Source organism: Pieris rapae, chromosome 7 (assembly GCF_905147795.1).
Source record: "Pieris rapae chromosome 7, ilPieRapa1.1, whole genome shotgun sequence".
Taxonomy (NCBI): Eukaryota; Metazoa; Arthropoda; class Insecta; order Lepidoptera; family Pieridae; genus Pieris; species Pieris rapae.
The window spans coordinates 10,037,501-10,062,551 of record NC_059515.1 but is presented as its reverse complement, the minus strand read 5'-3'; the positions used below and the strand labels follow the sequence as shown (position 1 = coordinate 10,062,551).

At 32.0% G+C, this 25,051-nt stretch overlaps 2 protein-coding genes across 3 annotated transcripts in view; one reads left to right on the top strand and one right to left on the bottom strand.

The window, feature by feature from the left end:
- Window positions 1–9,449: 9,449 nt before the first annotated feature.
- On the bottom strand, window positions 9,450–11,922 carry LOC111001419. Its single transcript, XM_022271314.2, has 3 exons — window positions 11,767–11,922; window positions 10,788–11,583; window positions 9,450–9,454 (listed from the first exon to the last, which is right to left on the bottom strand). The coding sequence occupies exons 1-3, from the start codon at window positions 11,896–11,898 to the stop codon at window positions 9,450–9,452; spliced, it is 933 nt and encodes a 310-aa protein (XP_022127006.2). The 5' UTR covers window positions 11,899–11,922.
- A 2,574-nt stretch (window positions 11,923–14,496) lies between these two features.
- Window positions 14,497–25,051, top strand: part of LOC111001427 (protein GDAP2 homolog) — a 69,983-nt gene continuing 59,428 nt past the window's right edge. The window contains exon 1 of one of the 2 annotated variants that reach the window (XM_022271326.2): window positions 14,497–14,659. The gene's annotated coding sequence lies outside the window, so the exon portion shown is untranslated. Of the gene's footprint in view, window positions 14,660–20,117; window positions 20,238–25,051 lie in introns of those variants that run through there. The other variant, XM_045628959.1, reaches the window with a different exon arrangement.

The window sequence follows — 25,051 nt, the reverse complement described above, 5'->3', positions numbered from 1 at the left end:
TCTAATTTCCTAATAATTAAAAGAACTTGTGTAATTATAACTCAAACTTCGTTAATTGCTAATATTTATGGAGAAAAAATAGCATAATTTTAAGGCTACGCAATTTTAGCTTGAAAACCCGCGTACATAATGTTTTTAATTGAGAACTAATACATAATGTTCTAGTGATACTGTATTTCAAATTTTATATTTGTACAGTTTGATTTACCTTATTTGGTTTAAATATTTATTATCAAAGTGTAAAGAGCGAAGAGAATGCATTATATTCGACGCCAAAAATGGATGGTCTTCGTAGGGTTTGATTACTGCGATGCAGATAGGTGATCGATGGACTGTCACGGTCAGATTGTCGATTAATTATTGGGTTCGGGCGGTAGGGTAGTTTCGATAATATCTATTAGCTGCAGTAGAAAAGTCACCCCGTAAAAGTGAATAAATCTTCGCGTCTCATAACTATTTAATTATTACAGTAACTGTAAAACAAATGATATTCCGAGAATATAGGACATTTATTCCATAATTTGAGTTTGTTATTCAGTTCAGGTTCAATGTTCGTATACAAAATGACCACAATTTCTAGAATAAACAACGCGTCAGAATAAATACATGGAATAACATCGAATGTTGCTAGAAAAGAAAATTAGAACACCAACGATTATACAGTAAAATATTTTTGGTGAAGACAATATGCTCGTGATCTTTGGGTTTGCTTTCACTTAAAACGTATTATTTTCCCTAAAATTGATTCCAGTACTTACATTTATTATGGCAATGGATCAAGATGTTTTAAACAACTGCCCATAACAAGGACAAATTTTGCGTATTGTAATCACCTCCAAATCGAAATATTTATAAACAAATAAGTTCATTTTTTATGGCGATAGTTTATGCCAGTTTTAAGTTAAAACCCATTGAAGGTAAGAATCATATCATTAGAATACTGGTAGCGCCATCTATGAACGAACTCGTACGAACTTTTCAACCCACCTAATTTGAATACCATTTTTCTAAGTAAAAATAAATTCAGATAAAAACTAAATTGTAGAGAAGTATTTACAACAAACATGGTCTCTTATCATATGACGTTTGTTATTATTTAACCATAATTGGAGCTTAATCGGATCCATTAACATGCACTTGTCAACGCTCACACTTGACCCGCTCCAAACTTTGTCAACTTAACGCTAATAAACACGAGGACTGATAAAGACACAGTATAGTTAAGACAGTAATTCAGATTCAAGATAGATCCTTTATTAGAGAATAATACTTAAGATTAATTAGAGTTATTAATAGTGGAGATTCCTTGTAGACTTGCGCCGATGCTGTTCATTATTATTCAATAGCGCAAGGAGAACTTGACGTGTAGAAATAGCGAATACATAATTAAAAAAAATTCCATAAGTACTATAAAGATAGGCCACATCGACTTCCACGAGTTGTGAATTTTTTGACCACAAAATAAAATAAAAACATTATCTAAAACTTGTTGATTACTTATGACAAATAATAAAAAAGTAGTCATTATTTTAAAGATATTTATATTTAATTGGAAGTTGATAACTATCCTATGTATTCATAAAAACTTAAACAAATAACTAAAACTAAAAATGTATTATTATACAATACAAATTTTATCTTTGTTATAATAAGATATTCTAAAACAATAAATAAGCTTGATTTCTATAAAGGGTTTTATTTATAAAGACACTGGAAGTATTTTTGTAATACGCCAGTATTACAATTATATAAATTTTCTTGTTCTTTCTAGCAACATAGACTCAAAACTACTCCTCATTAACTATCGACTAATATTTCACAGACTTAAAAAAAAGTGCGTGCATAAAGTACACATGTCAGAAGTGTAACTTCTTTGTAAATTAATTATTACTAAGGTAAAAGCCACAATAGATTATCATGTACCATACGATATGTATTTATATAACTATATTCACACTATTTACGTGCTAATTATAAGATATATAAATAAAAAATCTGAGTTAAATGCACAAGACGTTACAGAATTGTCATCTAAAGTTTTAATTGTAACTACTAACAAATACATCAATCAATAGCGTGTAATTTTTCTCGATCTCCCTTTCTCACTCTCTCTTAATCGGTCTCAATCACTCCCTCCCTTTTCTTCGACAAAAACGCTGCACATCTTCGTGACGTTCCGTAAAAAACGTGCCCTCATGCGCCTAAAGAAGTTACAGTTAAAAAAACTTTCATATTAAGTTAATCAAATTAAAAATAAACATAGTCACGAGATTTTACTAGTGCAAATGTATTAAGCTGAAAACAAAACAAAATGCAAGTGCATTGACTGACATCCGACCATGAGGTGACGCGTGAATGATATCAGTTATCTTTACCATTACGATTATTTATCACATTATTCGCTGCGAATTAGTACGACATTACTCTTTTCATCATTAGTTCAAAGTCCACCCATGTATAAACCAATGTATGTCTTGGACAGTACTACAGGTGGTAAAGATTGGATTATAACGATATATCAAATCAAATTAAATCAAAATATCCTTAATCGTATAGGTACTTATAAACGTCAAGAAAACAAATTAAATTAACTGTAAATTTACATTTACAACCAGTTCGCAAGTCAAGGGCGTAGAGCGGGTAAGAAGAACTGGCAAGAAACTTTCCGCCACTCTTTTCAATCGCCAAGTTTGTATATATATGTCTTAGCATTCCTAATATAATATGTTGAGTGTCATACTAGTACTGTGGCTTAATTGATACCACTGCCTTGGGTTTTCTCCTTGGCATAAAAGCACAGCGAAGACTATATTAATCTAAATAAATAGTTCTGAATATATACAAGAATAAGCTAGCCTAGTTTTTTAAAACTAAATAAAATACAATTATTTAAAATATGATTCTAGATCTATGACTTAACAATTCTTTTGATACATAGAACAGGAAGAAAAGCTGCTATGTAGGAGACAGCAGCTTTTCAGTGTGGGTATGGGAGTGTCAAAAATTCCTATAAAGGGACTTTATTTGATTTTAATATAAGCCCACCAGCGCTTAATGTTTCACGCCAGACCCGACTGATAACAAAGTTGATTTCCTTCAAGAAAAGACCATACCAATTCTTATATTGTCCATGAGCAGCACCTTAACATCAAATGAGCCTCCTGTTATATGGAGTAAATACAGTGTCTACATCATTTTTGATTCAAAATATTAAATAAAAACAAATTAATCTTAAGACCACGCGATTCATCACTGATTGACATTATCTGTTTACATAATAGCAATGAGTAGTTTATATCGTGCTTAAGTAAATTATGAACACGTAAATAGAACGATGTTAATACGTGTTAGGAAATTTTATGCTGACACACAGTGGTTTTGGGCAGATCAAACATACTCGTGTGTGTCACGTGGCACTGCCATAATTGGTAAAATTAAGATTAGCCTAACTTTGTAAGTACGTTATTTTGGTATCTATTACAATTTTCGTGGTTAAGGTTTACAATTCAATACCTCGATTTTGAGGTCGGGGGAGGGTATACTTATCACCCCCAACCAATTTCAAGTACCAGCAACAGTTATTTCAATAAAAAAAAAACAAAACATTCATATAGTACCTAAGATTACCCCGGCCCATCGTCATCAAAGTCATCCACATAAGCCGGTCGTTTATCAAGCAAAATTCACCAAGTTTAAAAAAAATCAAATAAACTCACGCACATTCACGAGAAAACAAAAGAAATGTAAAAAGTAACGGCTTTTTAACGAATAATCCGCGCACACTAACACACTGTTCTGGCGGATCGTTTACAAATTTCTAATATTGCACAAAATATCGAAAAAAAAAATTAATTAGTTTAAACAACTCAAGCAGCATAAATTACTCCAAATCTCACGGAGGTTTTCGAATCAAGGTCCCCCGAGACTCCTACATACTCAGTATAATCAAATTCAAGGTATTGAATTATAAACCCAACCCATTTTCGTTTTTCTTCATAGACCAGTAGATACCAATTTTATGTACACGTCGTTTTTTGATTACATTTGTCATGATGTCGTCGGCGTACAGTGATACTTACGCGGGATTTTAAATGTTAACAGCACAGAAATAATAAAATCCTATCAAAACAGAAGAGAATATTATAATTAACGGACGTCAAATGTATTTAATAGGAGCAATAATAATTTGTAATAAATAATGTTCCGTAAACATAATTTACGTGTGGAACATCCGCTTGTTATTCAATAGTCTGACGCTATTTTTAAAATAATCTCCTTTAACATAAATTTCTTTGAACGCCAGTCTGGGAGAAAATTGAAAAACTTTGTACATAACGAGACCTGAAAAGGTTTGAAATAAACTGTAAGGAAAATTATTTATTGCCTTTGATCGACGTTATTGATGGAATTATTAAATTATAGAAAAACACAAAGGGCAGAGTTATTTTTATGTGTTATTTTTATGTACCTACTACAGGTTATTCATAGAAATACTCGCGATATTTAATAATATATTCCTCTCAAAGTAAGGTCGGTTTAATCGGAAACTCTACGAATCTTAGACACTAGCAATACCTGCGCATGGTTTAAGGAGCGTATTTGTTTTGATGTGTTTTAATGTGTATTAGACGCATTTACGCAGATGTTATGGGTACAAGTTATTTTTACAGATTTTAATCCGTTCATTTCCAGCAGTGATATTGTTAACTTTCACTAAGATTATTATTCTCATTTCCATGATGTCGGCGTTAATATATCCTTTTTTTTGTGACTGAGGGCAAACTAGCTGATGTGGTGTCTGGCAGAATGACAGCATAATGCTAAGCCAGGGCCATTAACAGCCACAGCCACACGTATTACATGCTAAAGACGAACCGAATGGGAAAAGGAAAAAAATCTATATATATACCTCTCATTATATGTTTTATTTAATTTTTTCTCTTTGATTATTGTTATTTTGTGTATTTATATGTGTGTTTTGTTTGTAATAAATAATATGTCTATGTCTATTTTGTAAAGTGTCCACTCTTATTTAGTGGTTCTTACTTCTTTCCAGTCAGTTACTTTTATTACTTAACATAGGATTTGGTATCTACAGATTCTTACAGTACTTAGTGTGTACTTCACTTTAAGTACGTACGTTTTGGATAAGTTATCCTCCTTTTTAATCATAAATTTATGTGTACAATTTAGATCTTAATATCTTCTAATAACCTTAAATATCTTCTAATAAACAGTCCTTTGGCAAAATTTCTTTCGGCATCTTTTGTGAATTAATTTCTATAGTATCGTGGTTAATTATGAAACAAGAAAATTGAAACAAATCTCGCATTTAATTCAGATATTTTTTGTTGATATAAGTATAAGACCCGGTTTTAGCTTCGACAAAGATTACTTACGTTAAGTAAATGGCAATGTAATTGTATTATTTAGTACACTTATTTGTTTTTTTTTTGTAGTTCTGCATATATATATCCTCTTTCTATATTTTGTATTATTGTTGTATGTTACATGACTCTACATGAGTCATGTAACCTAACGTTAGTTAAGTTTCATATATATTACTAAATTATAGAAAAATACAAAGAGTCGAGTTATTTTTAAGTGTAATATGTACCTACTACAGGGTTTTTGATCTTCGAAGGCTTGGATGCTCTCGAAATCTATAGGTTAAATGGGCAAATAGCAGACAAGTCTACGTCTGTTTCATCATTTAAAAAATGACAATAATCAGCCTTTGGGGCCTCTCAAATGTTATTGATTCATAGATTCATATGTTCTATTTTCTTTTACTGAGCACTATGATAATTGTACATTATCATATTATACAAACCCTGGACCTAAGGTTTGATAATCAAACCCTTGACCACCAGACTACTCTTAATACGAGCTAGACATTCTGCATCTAATGTTAATTACTAATATTGTAGAACCTTATACTCAGGCATGTGTTTGAGAATGTCTATTTTAAATCGTTGTAAATAACTTAAATCTCTTATTTGTATTTGGAAGTTAATTAAGCTTGATTAGAAAGATATTTCAATTAAGGCATGTTGTGAGAAGATTTATTTATCTGGGTTGCATTTGCAATAGCAATTTTACATACATAATGTACAAATAAACTCTTTTATAGCGTTTAAAAAAATATATTCATATTATTCCAATTTTTTTACATAATGTTTATTAGCAATTATAGCAAAAATATACGATTATCTTTGACTTCTAAGTAAAAATAAAATAATTAAAAATTAATAAAACGAAAATTTAAAACAACGAGGAAAGACTCCTTCATTTGAGCCGTTTAATATTTTCCGCCTGCTGCGCATCAGATTTTTTGCTTGTCCGAGGGAGATTAAACGAGGCAAACGTTTCCACACATGTATGTAAATAAGTAATTCTAATTAACCAAAATGAGGCAGATGAATTTCTGGATCCGTTTTTTCGGTGACAGCTTCAGACAGCACACAGCACAGACTCACATAAATAAACTATGGAATAGTAATCCAACAAAGGCGCCCCCTACCATAATCACCATGGGCTTCACAAATGCCACAATCATCCACCCTTCAATATAGTTTTTGCTGCGTACCATCACTATGTGGAACCAGATGCCCCATGAAGTATTTCCGAACCAGTTCGACTACTTACCAATTCATGAAACGCCGGCAACGCACCTACGAACCTTTTGGTAATGAGTGTCCATGTCATTAACATCAGGTGACCGTTCCGTCCCGTGTGCCTCGTATTTCATAAAAAGGTATAAATATAATAATGCATTGCAGTATATAAAATAATGTTAAATCATGTAAAATCAAGGCCTCTCGATTAAAGCTATACCTTTTCTAATTAAATACGTTTGTTGAGCAAGGAAACGCCCATTATCTTGAACTTTATAATTCAAGGTTGCATTACTTAATAAACTTACTATTTCGTAAATTGCGTCGTCTTCAATTAAAATAGTTTAAACTGCTGTTGCACATTTCAACGGATTTGTATGCAAAGTATCTCTACGGTTCCTGGGTCAACGGGATGTTTTAAATAATAGAGGATATTATTTTCACTCTATATTCACGTACATGATATATAATGTAATACTAAATAAAATTTCTGCATCTGGCTTCACTCTCGGGGCGTAACTCTGACTTAGGTTATGGCGACACTTAAATAACTAAGAAACCCTGAATGAGCCTTGACTCAAACAGTATCATTAATCTTAAAGATTGATATCAATTACTAAAGGTATATCGTTTATATTAAATGATTGGTATCGGAAAATATAAATATTTCGACTTCGATTGCTGATGAACTACTCGCATGCTTTATGGTACGCAGAAATGTGTCTTCCCCATTTATGTTACTTTGGTACAGGATTTTAAACAATTCAACATATAAATTTGAAAGTGTAGACATTTAAATTTTTATAATTTACATTATTTACACAGGTGTGCTATACATATAGTAAATCAGTATACATAATCTTTGTTCACATTATTTACTCCATAACGAATTGTTATTGTAACAACTGGTCATTTGTATATAGGAATGGCTATACGAAATTTTAGAAATGTAAGTATTATGTAAGTTATAGTAAAGTTAAAAGTTATTAATTAGAAACGCTTAGAATAACGGATCTCTATAATGAGATTATAACAAAACATAGACTTTTTTACTATAATAAACTGAACTGAGAAGACCTCTAATAGGCAACGATGGCGGCACGAGCATCTTCTAGTACCACTACTACTATATATACAAGTAGTGAGCATGACCGCCCTGTCAAAAGTGTACCGCATAAGAAGAAGAAATATAGATCCCGTTATATCCTCCCTCATAAGCAACCAACGATGGGAACTCCATAGGCGAACACAGAAAGCTACAGCAGCAATGAGCAAACTGACCAGAATATGGCAAAACAGAAACGTGTCGAAAACCAAGAACAGGCCAGTCAGAACTTTGCTTTTTTCCATATTTTTACAGATCAGAGGCCTGGTTAATTCATGTAGAGGAGCGAAAAACGATAGAGGCATTGATATGTGGCGTTTGAGATGATTGTTGCGAGTATATACCATGTACCATGTAGTAATACCATGCAGTACAAAAAGAACCAATAAGTCCATTCATTTATATTTTTCAACCAGAGATCTGGTTGAGAATAAAGAAAGAGATCTGGTAAATAACCATCCTAAAGATCACCACCACACATATATTAGACAGCTATCATTTCCAAACGGGTGCTTAGCTACATTGGCAAAATATCCAGCAGTGAACCAAATAGTTTTGACAAGCTGTTGATGTCATGAGAAGGCGGGGTTCGATTGTCCACCCGTTGGTCTGACCAAATAAAGATTCAAGCAAGAGGGTAGAGTGGTTTGAAGGCAGCAATTCGACGTGTCAGTTTGGGCATTCCAATTCAGGCACAACCGGCAGTAATGAAGATGGAGTATAGAAATAGCAAAGCAATTGAACATAGAACCTTCGTCCTATTTGAAGGTGTTGTGTGTCAAATACTAAGCCAGGAAGCAGATAAAGATAATATAAAGCCACCTGCTGCTGTTTTTGGTATTCATATGCATACGTATAACGCACCTATTGGTACCTATGTGCTTATGTATAACATATAATATAACGAAAGACAACGCCTAAGAACCTGACAAACGACCAAACGCAACGTAACTTTTAAAATAGTTGCGGAATGATACGGTCGATACTAAAAATTTCGCAAATTGAAGATTGAATAGTACCTAATAAAAGAAATATTTACAAAAGAGTCTTAATACTCTCTGCCTAACAAGATCAAAAAGTTTTAAATCGTGAAACGGGGTCGCAACACTCATTTTACATTATTACTGGCATTATTCTGACTTCAACCAATCACTGTGCATTTTTATAAATATTTTAGAGAACAAGGTCGTAGGTTCCATCCTCAGCTGTAACGAATAGACTTACTTTCTATGTGGGCATACATTTGCTCGTACGGTGAAAATTGTGAAAACCAGATTGCCTTAGAGCCAAAAAGTCAACTTTGCATATTAGGTTGATAAATTATCATAAAACAGATACAGAAATGTGAGGTCTTTTTTTAAATGAATAGACTAATCTATAGTTCTTCAAATAATTTACACACTTAAATGAAGCCGTTTTTACTAAACTTGTTTTAAAGTTAGTATAGGTGTTATAAATGACTTATTTGTATTCTTTAGAAGTGCTTAAAGATGCTATAATATTAGAATAATTACGATATAAAACAGTATTACATTTATAAAACAAACAAAGTATGTGTGTGTTTATATGCTTGCAGTGCACAGACCCTGTGCAATTAATACAAATCATTCACTCATAACACAGCCAAATTAGGTATTACTTAGTTTAATTGTTGAATAATTTATAAATAGTATTTATCCTTTGGTAATATTCGAAACTTTTTGTTTATATTATGTATTCCATCATGGTTATACTGTTGATATATTGTATTTTATTAAATATAATATATGTTAGCTGTTACGAAATAAATAAAGCAAATCTATTTAACACACAACATTTGACAAGATTTTTGCTTTCTTGGGCTGTGTTGTTATCATTTCAGTGAAAAAAAAATAAAAAATGTAAAATATGTTTAGAAATTTCTTTCTTGGTTACAATGCGACAGAAACATCAGCCTCTCTCGAAAATGTGCAATGCCTGCAAAATGTATTATTATTAATTCAAGGTTTCAGAAACCGTTATTGTTCAGTAAAATAAAATCTCCGGATTCAGTCTCATACGTAACATAGATTTTGGTAGTACAATTATATTCATTACATTTTTGTTACAATTTATGTGTAAATTTAGAGATTTTAATTTCGTAAAGCTCTACGAACAAATACTTAAAAGTGCACTTATATGTAACGAATGTAGTGTAATAAGCAAAAGTAAATCGGCAAGGCCGTCCAAGGCAGGCGAGCTCGACACGTGGGAACGCTCTCTCGGCTGTAGAGGCATACCTGTTGCCACACTGACATTCACTTTGTTCTGACTTAAATGAATTCACTTTGTTTTACCAGACATTTGTAAGATATCGCGTAGAGGAATCCAATATGGATTACGAAATAAACTTACAATAAAAAAAGAATTTTGATTCCAGGGAAGTGGCAAATTTATGTAATTGGAAATGTGCATATTTCTAATGTGTTTAATTACAAAATGTGTATGTAAAAATATGCAAACTCAAGGTGCATATCAGGTCCTTCGTCATTTAAAGTTTGTGAGCTGTTTAAGTATCTGACTAGTCGCATCAACATTCAGGCGCTGAAGCGTGCATGGGAAGGGACCAAACCTTGTTACGAAATTGATTATTTTAATTATTTTCGATTTCAACCTTTAAAATGTAACATGACATAACATTTAATTCTAGATTCGATTGATTTAATTAATATAAAAACAAGTTGCCACATACTGAAATCACTTTTTACAAGAAACAAAAAGTTGTTTTCGATAATTAAGAAAATAAAATGGTATTTGATTTATAGAAGGCTTTATCGCACTTGGGAGTGGCGCGAAACCTATTTATATCATTGACGATTTAATGTGTGCAACCTTTAAAGGTAAAGTTAAAATCTACGATGTCAACTTTGATAAAGGTGCAAGAAATTATCAATGGTGTACTAAAATCAGATGAATATAAAATATTTTAAAACACTATTAATTGTATGAACTGACATAAGTATTATCATATATATTTTTATTACGCGGTGGACTATCCTTTAACGTCTCTCCTTGCATGATTAAGTCAACAACAAGATCATTTATACCCGTAGTTGTTTTATCTAACTCTAAAGAACTTGATATAGGTTCTGGTGTATCTTTAAAAGTAACTTTCTCAATGGCATTGAATGTAGGATCATTCTCAATGACATAAATGGTTTCGGATAGGTCACTAGCAAACATAGTCGTACTGAAAGAACTTGCATCATTAGTAATGTTATTATCTTCTGGTAAAGTTGTACTATTAATTAAATCATCCATTCGATTTTCAGTTAGATGATTGAAGGTCATATTTTCAAACGATAGCTCGTCTTTTGTCATATTAGGTTGCTCTTCATCAAATGTATTCCCATCTACTGTATTCGATATTACATTAAGAAGAATAGATTCATCGACTTCTATAACGATGACTGTTTTGTTGTAAACCTTTTCCTGACTATAACTTCTTTTTCTTCCTCTTTTATTAATGCTTTCAGGGCTTAAATTGATAACAATTTTTGGTCCAGCATAATCTCTGAGGTTTAAAATTAACGAACTAGGAATTTTGATTAAATTAAGATACTCGTCGTCGTATTTAATTGATCTTCTTTGTCCCTTTATGTTTGAGAGAATAGAATCCATGTCAGTTGTTTCATTTTCTGATGTTATATTATCTTTGACATGAGTGTTATTCCTAATGTTTGGCCCTACAGGTACGGATATTATAGCATTATCAGACGAAAAGGATTGGATATTACTCTCGGTGGAAGGTTTTACATGCACAGTAACATTTGCTGGAAGCTTTTCCAAACCATAGTCCAAATTACCATTCTGCTGCAGTTCTTCCGTAAACGGTATTACTTGCTAAAATAAAAATCAAATTATTTAAACCTTTTATTAAAATACATAAATAAGTATTTACGTTATGTTATTATTTTTAAAGATGTTAGGTGTTTGAATCAATCAAACATTTGTATTATATATAAACCTCTGCTTAGGTAGAAAACTAAACCATCAATTAATTTAAATATTGTTTTCGGAACTTACTGAGCTGTATCTCCTAGCGTTTTCTGGAATCGGTTTCGGATTAACACTCCTCATGAGAAAACAGAGTAATCCAAAACAAAACACAACAATAGTTGCTGTTGCTATAAGGAATACTGGACCAAGTTTAACCATTTTAATGGATTTATAAAGTTATATATAAAGCTATAAAAGTGTAAAAATTAAAAAAAATAACATCTTTGAAATGCCAAAGCACAATAAACACAAAACGCTGTCAAATCGATTAAAGTTGTTTAATTATAGATAATTTAAAATTGTTTAAAAGATTTATCACAGAATATTATAATTAGTTTAGAGTTTTTACTTTTACCTACTTCATACTACCTACGTTTCAGCATCAATGAATTTATATTTATATATATAATAAATAAAATATATATAAGATTGCCAAATGATCATGAAACAGATACAGACATCTGAGGCCCAGACCTAAGAGGTTCTACAGCCACAACCTTTTTTTGTTTTTGCTTGGTTGGTAGGTTATAAGTGTATATTTTCTTAATTTTCCATTCATTTTGCGATTTAGCCCCATTGCACATTATTTTGTATAACGGACAAATATATATTAAAGATGTATGTTGTTAACCATCGCTTATATACGATAAGGCCGCCTAACGTAATCTATAACCTTTTTAATTAATTAACTTTCTAGAAAGTTACTACTTTCCGTTAAGTAGGCAATTTAGGCTACATAATACAACCGAATCTAGGTATAGTTTCGTACACGGAATTTTTGGGATATATTAAAACGCTACTTTTTAAATATTATTTATTACGCAGACAGTGGTCTTATGTTTTCACTTATGTTACCATATAATATTTCTCCAAGTAGTGTTGAAAATACTTTCATGATTATTCATATCAATATATATTTCTTGCGACGGCTGAAAATTAAAACACATAAGATGGCCTATAATATATTTTTTTAGTTTAATACTTTAAATAAATCATGTACTAAAACGTCAATATGAGCTTTCAAGTTTTTATGTACTTTAATAATGTTAAAAACAACAGTTATAAGCTTCTTCAACACTTGCCGTATTCACACATTTCCACAAAAGAAGTGGTGGGTGTTTCCGAGTGGGATTGTTATGATTAGTATTATGGTGAGTGATGAACGAGTGATATTCAAAAATACCAACAAGATACTATTTCTTATCAATATTATTGAATAAAAACAAAAGACTACATTTTTACCAATTCATTTGTAACAACTTCCCGTGAATAATATTCCATCATACGAGCAGCCTTATTCGGTATATTTCTTAAATCAGGGTCCACTTGAATCATTAAATACATGAACCCGACAAAGCAAAAGATTGTTACTATAGTGAAAGATAAAATATATCGATATAGTTTCATTATTGTTTTTTTATAATATTTTAATCGTTGTTTCTTTAAATCCTTTATAACGACTTTTTGACAGAATAAATGGCTGTTTGAATAAAAACCAAATCACAGACAAATTATAAGAAATACATAAGGTGAATCTGTAGTATAAAAAAAAACATGCGTGAAGTGGTGCGGCTAAATAAATTGTACTTATTTAATCACGATTACATAGATATTATTTAATATAATTTGCACTTAGGTTATAAAGGAATTCAATTGTCTATTATGTTTGTATGTCATAAGTCAATTTAAATATTTGACATTATTTTTCTTGACTGAATAAAATAAAAATTATCGAAACATTCTATTAGTTAAAATGAATTATAATAGTTTTTATTATTAATCACATGAAAATCAAGGTTTGGTATAGGTTAGTATTGAATAACTTTTTTAAGAAAAAATAGATATTGTCTGCCTTAAAGAAAATTTAAAATGTTAAAACTAATTACACCTGTTAGTCATTATGGCCAACTAGCAATGGCTTACACGTTGTAATTGTTGCGAGAGAAGAGAATTGTTAAAGTTAAATTAATTACTATAGTTGCTTTTGCCTTGCCTGAATAACTTTCAGGCTGACTCAGCTGGACTTAAATTCAAGACCTCCTGACCCGCAGACCATAACAAAGAAACAGTTATCTCAGCCTGTTAATGTTTTATAGTACTTATTTTTTGTAACTGGAAAGAATTTGTTTCAGAAATGACAAAAGATTCCGAAAGACACAGCGAATCCGATTCTGAAATTGCATCAGTTCGCTCCAATCGACTTGGAAGACTTGCTCCAATAATATGCCCTATCATTTGTGCCCTTTTTTTGGCTAGTGTTCTTGCGATTTCATTTATAGTTTCAAAATTGCTATACAGCTATATGATCAGCACAACTACTTTCTGTACAAGCCGGAAATATGACCAAACTAAATTATATGTTATTTTAAAAAATAACACCAAAACACCATCCTTACTTACTAACGGATTTTAATAGTGTTTAGTGCCACCTGTTACTCATTGGCTGTATTACTATTATTTTCAACCTATTACACAGTTGACTATAACATAATATAATTAAAACTAGGTGGCAGTATATTATTAAAAGTTAAAATACCATATTTAATTTTTTATTGTTGTTATTTATTTACAAAATAATATTGGATTTAAATTAAAATATATGTAGATTCAGTATTTTTATTTTTTTCCTACATTTTGTACATGACTGACGACTTTTGATTGTTGGGTACTTGACATTTCACTTAGCTGCCATGTTTCAAAACTCAATTGACAATGTACACAAATCTTATGTCAAAACATGTTCATTGTTAGCAAAGTAACAACTATTGAAATTTGTATTAGAAATTTTTGTGGTGTGGATTAATTTTGGTTGGCAGATAATTTTTTATACCAAATAATTAATACAATAAAGATAACAATGTCCACAGTGATAGTTTGGTAGTTCAATATATCCTGTTTAATACGCGGCAACGTCTATTATGTAAGTTACAAATTTAACTTTATTATTTTTATTGATTTGTATTGCGAAGGTCATTGTCAACCGGCTTTTCATCTTTCTTTAATTAATATAAATTTTACATAATTTGAAATTGAATAAGCGTATGGTGTATAATACTTTTTTTAACTTTATCATCCTTAAATAAAACTAAAGATTCTATGATTCTCGAAATGTTGATGATCATGGCAATTTTTCGTTCACGTAATTATTCAAAAAAATATCAATAGAAAATACTTTACTATAGAGTTTTTGTTAATATTCATATTTTTTTACATTGTGAATTGTAAAACATATATGAATCATGGTGGATCACATATATAATAAAATATGACTTAAAGGATTACTTTTAGCTTTTTCTTTCCATAAGTAAACTAGTTATTTACTAATTGTGTTAATTTTCCATGGGCAGACTGTTTTTAATTAAAAAAGGTTTGCCAGGGCAAGAGGCTTATCTTATGTTTAGTGATATTGTGAGATAAGTACTGTGGATACTCAATTATTTAGTATTCATCCACAACCCTAATTTTCTTAGCGACCTACCATCATACACTTTGATTTGCTATATTAGAACTTGGTTTGCCCTATTAGAACTTGGTTAGTCAGACAATGCCATCTTCCAGATGTTCTGAACGACTAAAACTGAAGCTTTTCCACATTCGTTATTGTTGGTTGTTTGCTGTGAAACATCCAAATGAAATCAGGCAGAATATAGTGCGGAGTTTAGCATTTTATTCAGATACAGGATCTATTACCAATGCCTTGTATTAGCTGACACAATGTGCTCTTATTTTAAACAAAGATTTGTACATACTTTATTTTACCTTCTCTTTAGTCTGGAAAATAATTATACATCAAGGCAATGTTTTACTTTGTAAGAATCTTTTGCGAAATACAAATCTTTAGATACAAACATAATATTCAGAAGTACAACTTCCCTGGGGGCTTCACATAAAAGCCCATAGGGTCATTCAGAAATCTCAAACACAATGGATGACTTAACCTATTAAAGCAAGTGCCTCTCTTTTTGTTAAGGCTTTGTCATTGTGATAAAAAGTGAAGTTTGGTCAAGTGCTTGTGAGTGTTAAGATGCTTTGGTGATGATTTCATATGCAGGTGTGTTACTTGTATAGTATATTTTATTTATTTTTGGTTCAAGTCTTGTTTTTTAATATGTGTCAGAGTCTCTTATCTCATTTCTCGGGACAAAGATATTTTCTTTGTAATGGGGTTTCCACGATATCTGGCTTTAACAGCATTAACAGGTGATGTTTTTGATAGATAAAGTGTTGTTGTATCGGTTCATAGTACGATATACGAACATACGGCTTTTTAAGTGTCTAGAATTTGACCGAGGGCTCCATCCTGGGACCACTTTGGGTCACTTTCGTTCACACGATTACTGCAATCCTAACATGCAGTGCAGTCTGTAACACCCCATTACATATTGTAAATTGATAATGACCACGAAAACATGAGAAATCGCGCAAAATCAAAAGAAATTTTTAAAATTATATACATGTTCTGAATTCAAAATAATCAAAAAGTTTTAAAAAAGTAAATTTATATGTAATGGTATTTATGGCCAGACTATTTAGATAAGAAGCGGACATACTCCGATTGCAATCTCTCTTAAAAAGTTTTTTTAAACTGCACCAGTTAGCGTAAGGGCAACTCACAGAGCTAACGCCTTCGCTTAGCACATAACTTCGCTTATAACAGACAGAAACACAGATCTGTATGTATAAGGTTTTTTGTAACGTACAAACTTTTAATATAATAAAATATTTAGAGCTATTTATTTTAGAAATTCACTTGGGCTAATATACTACTGGATGCAGTCAGAAAGTTAAGGAAACCCTATTAAAATCATATTTGCTAATCAAGCTTGCCATTGTCGTTGTCGACAATTTAAATCGATTACGGACAATTAAGTAATTTGGCACAAAGAGTGATGTGAACTTTGATCCCTGCCCCAGTTTCCGGGGTCATACGTTATAGTGACGTCACGGGTGGCCCGCTGACCTATTTTCAAGGTGCGCCCCATTGAGGTTCCCTTCTAATATCCTATATTTAGTCGCACTACTCCATTCATTGCTCGATGCACATGGAAGTGAATGGGTTCTGCGCATGCTTGATCAAGTTTTTATATTCGTAATAAAACCACTTATTACAAGTTATAATAAGCCGCACTTTACAGATATTAGAACATCTTCTTCGTTTAATTTCTTCACACACCGGCAACCACTTAAGCTTTAGTTTTCTTTTGTTTAGGACTTTAGTTTTAGTGGTGGATTTACCAGCAGACTGGAGCGGTGGGCGCCACATTTGGGAACCGTTTTTTTGCTACCAAATCAAAGAAATGTCTACAGGACGTTTTTCTGATGTTTTCCTTCTGCGCCCTCAGCTCACACTTTGTATGTGTAAAGAGTGAATTTGCAGAAAGTGTATTTCCATCTTTCTTCTTTCCCCTTATCAACCCATACACGTCAGTCTTACTACGGGAGGCTGTGAAGTGGATGGTTTGTGTATGATTTTGTGCTCGAAAATCAAACCCAAAAATTTTACGTGCAATTTCAACGAAATTGTTGGATTATAAAAATAATCTAGGACATGACATTTGCTGTGTAATTGAGATGACTAAACTATGTAATCTTGTTTTTTTTATATTATCCGTCTGCCATGGAAGGCTTGTTACCTGTTTCCACAGGACTCTTTTAGTGCTGTTATAGGCAGCAAATTAACCCGTAAAATGGTAAGAAGCAAATAAAATTTATTATTATATCATAAGTAGTAATGGACTAACTTGATCATGGATCATTTGTTTCTCTTAGGCAAGGAGTCTTCTCAAGTTACTAGAACCAGATTTTTAATTACATACTTGTACAAAAATGGTAAATCACGATAATATATTCTATAGTTAGTTAGTCGTAGCATATAAATAAATAAATCGTTTTTTGTAAAGCAATTAGTATATTTAGATAATCGATCTATATGTATATAATGTAATTATGAAAATTCGCCAAAATAATTATAAATTTTTTGTGTTCATCAATTGTTTGTGTTCATCTGCAATCGGCTATCAGCCATAATCAGATATTTTCTGAGGTAAATTTAAGTTGGGTGCGATTCCATTGAGAGGCACCGTTTGCGTTGTAGAAATAATGTATGTATGTATATTTAAACCACCGTATGTGGTTTAAAAAAATGTACATAAAGATTTGCATGCCAAATGTCATATTAATTTTTATAATGTCTTGATAATAAGTTATTTATAACTGTTATTAAACCTGTGGACAAAATACTCGGAATGCATAACTGCTTGCATGGTTATATAAATTTGGTATTGTCAATCGTCTACAGCTTACAAGAGGTAGGTACAACGTCTAAAACAGCCTTAATAAATTCCTTATAAAATGATACTACAACTCAGAACTGAGGCAACATAGCCGTGATAAGTAGTAGTTGCTGCGAGCCACTTTGCGAGTTCGACTCAAAGCAAACACAAATCTATTAAAATATATTGATAAAACGTATTGTTTCCAAGTAAGATTTGGATCTAGTGTTATGCCTGGAAACTTAGTCAATTGACTCGTTTTTTTTAAAAGTAATTTAGAATTTATTGGGTTTGCTATAACTATAATTAAGTATAAGTAAAATAAGTCCTGAAAAGAGCGTATCAATTCTTTTACGCTGGTTACGCACCTGCGAATTGTAAGCCGCCTGCTCGTTGTAAAATTGTATAAACAAGTTAGTTTTTTATATTTACACTTGAATTATTACTTCTACCTAATTCTTTTTTCTAATTATTACTCTACTTCAACTATGACATTCTTTGTTCAATAACGATTCGTGGTTATACCTAATATTATCGGTAGAGCCTTAGAATATTAGGAAATATCCCTTTGTTTTTTATTGTTAAAGGCCAATTGTTAATACAGTATAAATTGTACGCAATTAATTACATAATTGCATTCCTTTGTTTCGTATCGAATATAAATTATGTATTAGGTATGGAATAATTGAGTTCGTTAGTTGCGTTTACTGCTACACTGATAAAGACTTTAATTCATAACTAAGTCTTATAATAATAATTAAGCCTCTCGAAACATAAAATTTTAAGTTTAAATTTTAATCTTATACACAGATATGTTTTTATCGTTAAGACCTCTCATATATATAGCCCTCTTTCAACTGGCTCCACCTCTATCTATATTGAGCAGTTTTCTTCCAAGCTGGAGAAGCTTTCTCCACCACTTCTGTATGCTTGCCGAGTCAAGCCGTATAATATGTTTAAAATGATACATTTTAGTATAGACATAGGGTCTATAGACTCACCCAACGATTTTTCTTCTCATTTATTTACTACGGTGTAGGCAAACACCAGAGCAGTGTTGGGTTAGTGACGTCAGCATGCGATACTCATAGGACGTAGAAACGATTTCCGGCTGTGCACCAATGCACTTTCTGTCTATGTGCGCAATTAACATTCCGAACGGTGAAGGAAAACATCGCGACACAGTAGAGGAGCTGTATCATCAAGTGATCATGGAACAGATACAGAAATCTGAGGCGCAGACCAAAAGGTAGCGCCACTGGTTCGTTTCTCGTTTTTAGGCAAACACCGTGACGAGACAGAAGACCTGCTGTAGTAATCTCAATGATGATCTGCGTGAGGGACGGGACAGCGACTACTGAAGATAACATCAGTGATGTGCGACGCATGACAGAGGAAGATAGGAGAGTGACCTACTGAGTAGATACGGGCAAGCCTAGGCATTGGTATGAGTCAAATTCACATATAACACAAACATTCAGGCGTCAGGAAGATTTAGAAAACTAAAGCTACAATTCGAGGTATTTTCTTTACGAGCCCTGAAGATGCGGTGAAAGAAAGCGTATAAGGGACCCCTAAGGAAGAATGGGTCCACTGCTTTTCTCAGTGGTTCTATCAATGCTACGATGTGTAGAGAGGAACGGAGATTACGTCGAAATACAGAAGTATTGGCAACTTTCTACATGAAGCTGTTTTTTTATGTTCTAAACATTTTAGTTACCTAGGTTTACGCAATAGCGTTCAAATAAGATTTGTGTTTCAGAACTAAACTTGTCTTTTTCTAATACAAATTTTTCATCACACTCGACAACTTTTTGTAACTCTGTGTGTGTGGGTGTCTACTGTGTAGTTTTAATAAAAATTATGTTTAAGATGAAGAGCTACCTCAAATCCCACGACGATTCTGTTTCCACTCCAACGTACAGTACTAATTACGAATGCGGAAAACAAATTCTTTAAAAACCCCATCGACTGTTGACAGTGTGAATCGTGTAGGCAAACTCGTTTCAAGCTTCAAAGAATCCACAATGAAACAAACAAATATAAACTTTATCAATATACACACAACACTATGTTTGGAATAAATAGCTATGCATTGCTTGATGTCACCGATCAGTTTGTGTTTTATCCGTGTTAAAGGCAGACGTATTTCTGTGCGATTAAAGTTTTGTGTCGTGTTTGTGTATTGTCAAGGAATAATTTTCACGCTGGATTTTACATTTAACGGTACGTATTGTCTCTGTATTATTATGTCTAAATAGTCAACCACAATCAATAGTTTACGGATATATGTTAGTCATTCTTTGACGTTATCTAATGGCTTTTGTTTAGGGACCTTGATTCTCTTTAATACGAGGGTCATCCCAGAGGGTCTTCAAATGGATGAATTTTGGAAAGCCTTGCTCAGGGTTTATGTATCATTCTGATGCTGAAAAATATATTCGTTACACAAAGCATTCCTTTTTATTAATAAAGAAATAGTTTCAAGTAGGGTTATAAACTTAATGCATCTATTGCATGAATAATATCGGCTTGCTTCACCGCGGTCAATCCACTTGAGTCACAGGTTTATCTTCAAACCGTTTATAGAAAAGTGGTTTCATGTTTATGTGTATGGATAATTCGTAAAAGAAGAAAATATATAAGCATAGCTGATCTATATATATTTCAGTCTTTAGTGCTTAGCAGTGAAAAAATAGAACACAAATGTGTCTTCCCCATAATAAGTAAGTAGTCTTATTGGACACTTCCTTATGTAATTAGTAAATTAAGTTAGACTTAAATTACTTTATCTAGTATTAAGTTAGGTTCACAAAAGTTATTTTATATAACAGTTAAGGCTTTATTGTGCGACTCAAAAGGAAAGTGTAATCTACTATCTTACTATCTTTGGTATTATTGGAATTGGAAATTATTGAAGTATGATATATACAGGGTCTACATCGTATGTGTACGGTTTAGATGTTTATTTATGTATCATTCCATATTTATATAAACCTGAAGTTTTAAAGCTTTATATTAAGTAGTTTAAGTCAGTCTACATTTGACTGTTTTCAAATATGACTAAAAATAGACAATTCCCTCTTTGAATTTTACTATACTAAGCAGCTAGCTATAAACCTGTACTTGAGTAGGTTTCTTTATCATTTGTATGCAGTGGCAGTAGTCAACAGTTAGACGCCCATCATAAGGCATCCGCCTGCATAATTAGTCTTACCTAATGGGAGTGAATGTACTGAAGAGCAATTAATAATTATAACTATATTTATATAGGACGCTAGATGTTAAAAATAGCTTCACCTAATGTTATGTGTGTGTTTGTTCTGTCACAGCAAATTTACATGATTTTTTTAATTTTATAAAACACTTAAAACTTCAGTGATACCGTCGCCCATAGAAAGAAAGTCCATTGGTGCACAGCCGGGTATCGAACCTACGACCTCACTGAGAGTCGCACGCTAAAGCCACTAGGGCATCACTGCACAATTACACTACTGCTTGTAGCATTAACAAATGGTTAAAAACAGACCGTAATCCCTTCGGGTACTAACAATATGCTTTAAAGTGAATTAACAATAAACTGAGTAGTTCATGTATTTTAAAACGTCTTATCTAATTCTTTTGGTTTTCTTATTTTATAAAATGACTATCTATTTCTGTGGTCACAAATCAGACGATGATAATACATTTTTGCTCAGTATGACTATTAATATATCGAGTGTTTTATATTTTTATAGTGCCTTCAAGATTTCTTAATAATTTAATTTCTGGTCCTGAAAAATAATGAAATTGCATTAATCATGTTCTGACCTATGGCCACAGATTTATTTACCAAAATACAAACATTACTGATAACTTCAATGCGGTAATTAAGTACATATATACATACAAAACAATACATATGTGTAAAAACACAAAAAATACAGTAGAGACAAGAACTTGTTCAATCAACGTTATAAACGTCTGTTAATCTATGCAGTTTGTTAATTGATATTATTTCCATGTTATTAAACTACGTAGTTCCCTTTTTAGTTTTTTTATGAAATTAATTATTTTTATTATAGCACAAGAGTCACGAATGATGTTTAAAATTAATTGGAAGTTTTTGAAATAAAATATGAAAACGTTTATGCAAACGATTCTTTGTTTCAGTTTTAATTGGGTTTGGATGAATGCCTAATTATAAGCAGACTGTTACCGTTTTGTTGAATATATCTTGTCTATATTAAAATATATTAAACATATATACAATATGTCATTAGGTAAGCTAATTACATTATTACTTAAAAAAGAAGTTCTCATATGTAGGGACTGAATAAATTAACCCAGTTGGTATTACATCAATCTTGCAACTTTTTACTGTGCGTTGCGAGAGTTAAGTTCGGTTTCGGTTGTAGTGTGGAGATGTTAAAATTGAACACTTTGTTTGATGCTGGGTAACAATACTGACAATAGTTTTATATATGAGTTTATAACTTATATAAAAATTACGGATTGAGACGCTAACATAAATTAAATTGGCTTATCTAAATGACGATTATATTATTGGAAATTATCGGACATAGAGAAACTGTTTAATAAGACAAATAGTTGTTTTCACCTTTTTGTTTTAATTCTAATATTTAATACATACGTAAGAACTTATATTTTTCAGGCTAGTAGGATTTGTAGGAATTATGAAAGACAGTAAATTTTTGAATTGCATTTGTGTTTCTAGGATACAAACATACAAAAGTATATATAAAATTACATAATGATAAGCTTCATCCTGCGCCAAATTTCAAATCTCCCATAAAATTCACCTTTTCCGCATTAATTTCAAAAGAAACGAAAATAACATTTCATTTTTGATAAGATTCGCATTCTCCAGAAGCTTCCTTGCGAGGCGAAATTACATGAATTTCACATGAAATTAAGATGCTCCGTTATTTATGTACTATTGTAAGAATGAACATTTCAACAAGGTAACGGAATTCTTCACGTGTTGTACTAGTCAAGGATATTGAAGTAACTATTATGTTATGTAAATTACATAGGTACATATTAATTTTAATGACTTTCTGTTTTAGCTGATGCTAATGAAAAAATATCACTTGCGCTATCTTTTTAGATCTCGGCCTCATTTCTGTATCCAGATTTTATGTAACTACATATCTTTAATGTTTAATTAATTTAATATATTATTGGCTACGGCTAGCTGAAAACGGGGGGACGCTCTCAACTAATGCACAAACTCCAACTCTCGTTCTATATTCATCCATCAAGCGTTAAGTTTGGTTATTCAATACCCGTAGAGTTGAATGTCTTGACGAACCCCGAGAGCCCAACTTAAGGACGTTTTTAGTGGGTAAAGTCTCGCTACAGAATAGCAGAGGGGTTTAAGTGTTGACCCCCCAAAGGCCTCTCGCCCAGCTCGGCATCCATGATGCGGTCTTGCGTAAAGGCATCTTTACCCCAAACATAAGACAAGTCCTTCACAACTCACCATTTCCTTCATTCTTCGATTGATGACTGCACATCACTTCCATATCTTTACCTTGTCTCTGGTCGTCACTTTGTTTACTAAATAGGTATCAATCAATTCAGAGAAACTTTACTATTCTTTGAAATCTTAACTGGATTCCAAAGGAATTGTTTTATATTTATTTCTAATGACAATAGTCATCTGGTATCCCTATAATTTATATCCATGCAACTGAACTGAATGTGTTCAGTGAACCATTAATGGTTGTACAATACACGTGATCTTTGATGTGTTCACCATTTACTAGTTTAGTTATATCTGTGTACCTTATGTAATGTATTTAAAGTATTTAGTATTATCATAGCTAGGCCAGTTCTTGGTCTTATCAGCTTTGAAAGAAAATTTTAATGGCGAATTTTAATTTGTTTTTTCGTTTAAAATTCATTGAATTTTGCTAACACTTGATAGCACGGATGTTTATGTACTCAGAATCGTTTATTAAGCTTAAGGTCTTAAAGTCTAACAGTCCCATTCAGAGTTGCCTCGTTGTGTAGATTTCTTATCTGATTTTGTCTTGCCATGGTTGTCTGAAAGAGTAATACGGCTCTCGTTAGTAATTTATTACCCACAAGATTGTTTTAACTATTATATGAAGCAAGACCCGTCAGCGACCCGGGGCGACACTTGGTTGGTGAATTTATTTTTGACCTTATTCTCATTATTTATCCTTGAACACAGCACCTTGACTTATCACTCGCCATGAATAGCTTCGAAATAGGATAAACAGTAGTCATTTAGGGCTTCCTCCACGCGACTGAAGCCACCAAACTGCCCATATCAGATTAATGTGTGGTGTACACTCCACTGGAATTGTGTAATATCGAATTTTACGGTAATTACATTACAATGCGGTAATATGAGACATATTTGTAATGAAATGAAATCGTTTATTTGCTATGATACTCGTACAACTAGATACATTTATTATAAAAAAATCGCACAATGCGCCACATATAAATAGGCAAGTATATGTCATATTAATTTTATAATGACGTTATAAAATAAGTATAAATGAATAAATCTTAACATTCATGCCAAATGTGAAGTAAATATATCTAGTATATAAAAAATTATTTAATTATACTTAATAACAATTGACGAAGGGACGTCCGCAAAAGCCTCTAAACTCTAAAGCTTCCCAATCTTGACGTTCTCTAGCAGTGGGGATCCACATTGACCTACTATCCCGTCAATCTCCATCTTAGTACTCCTATTTTTCTATCCAGTATTGAAACAAAATCAGGTAATTTCTGCCCATCTCTAACACCAGTACAGCTGTCAGCAACATACACATATTGTAAACTATTTCCCTTCATAGGCGTTAAGTTTCTTAATTTCAGACATTTACCAGAACCTTTTCTATGTATAATAGATAAGATGAATCTTGATTACATAAGAAATCCTTCAACATATTGCTATCATTGAATGTCGTGACAGCAGTATACAATTTAGCACATAAGCTAATGTGTAGAAGTAATTGACGTCAATTTGAATGCACTTGGATAATTCTTGTGTG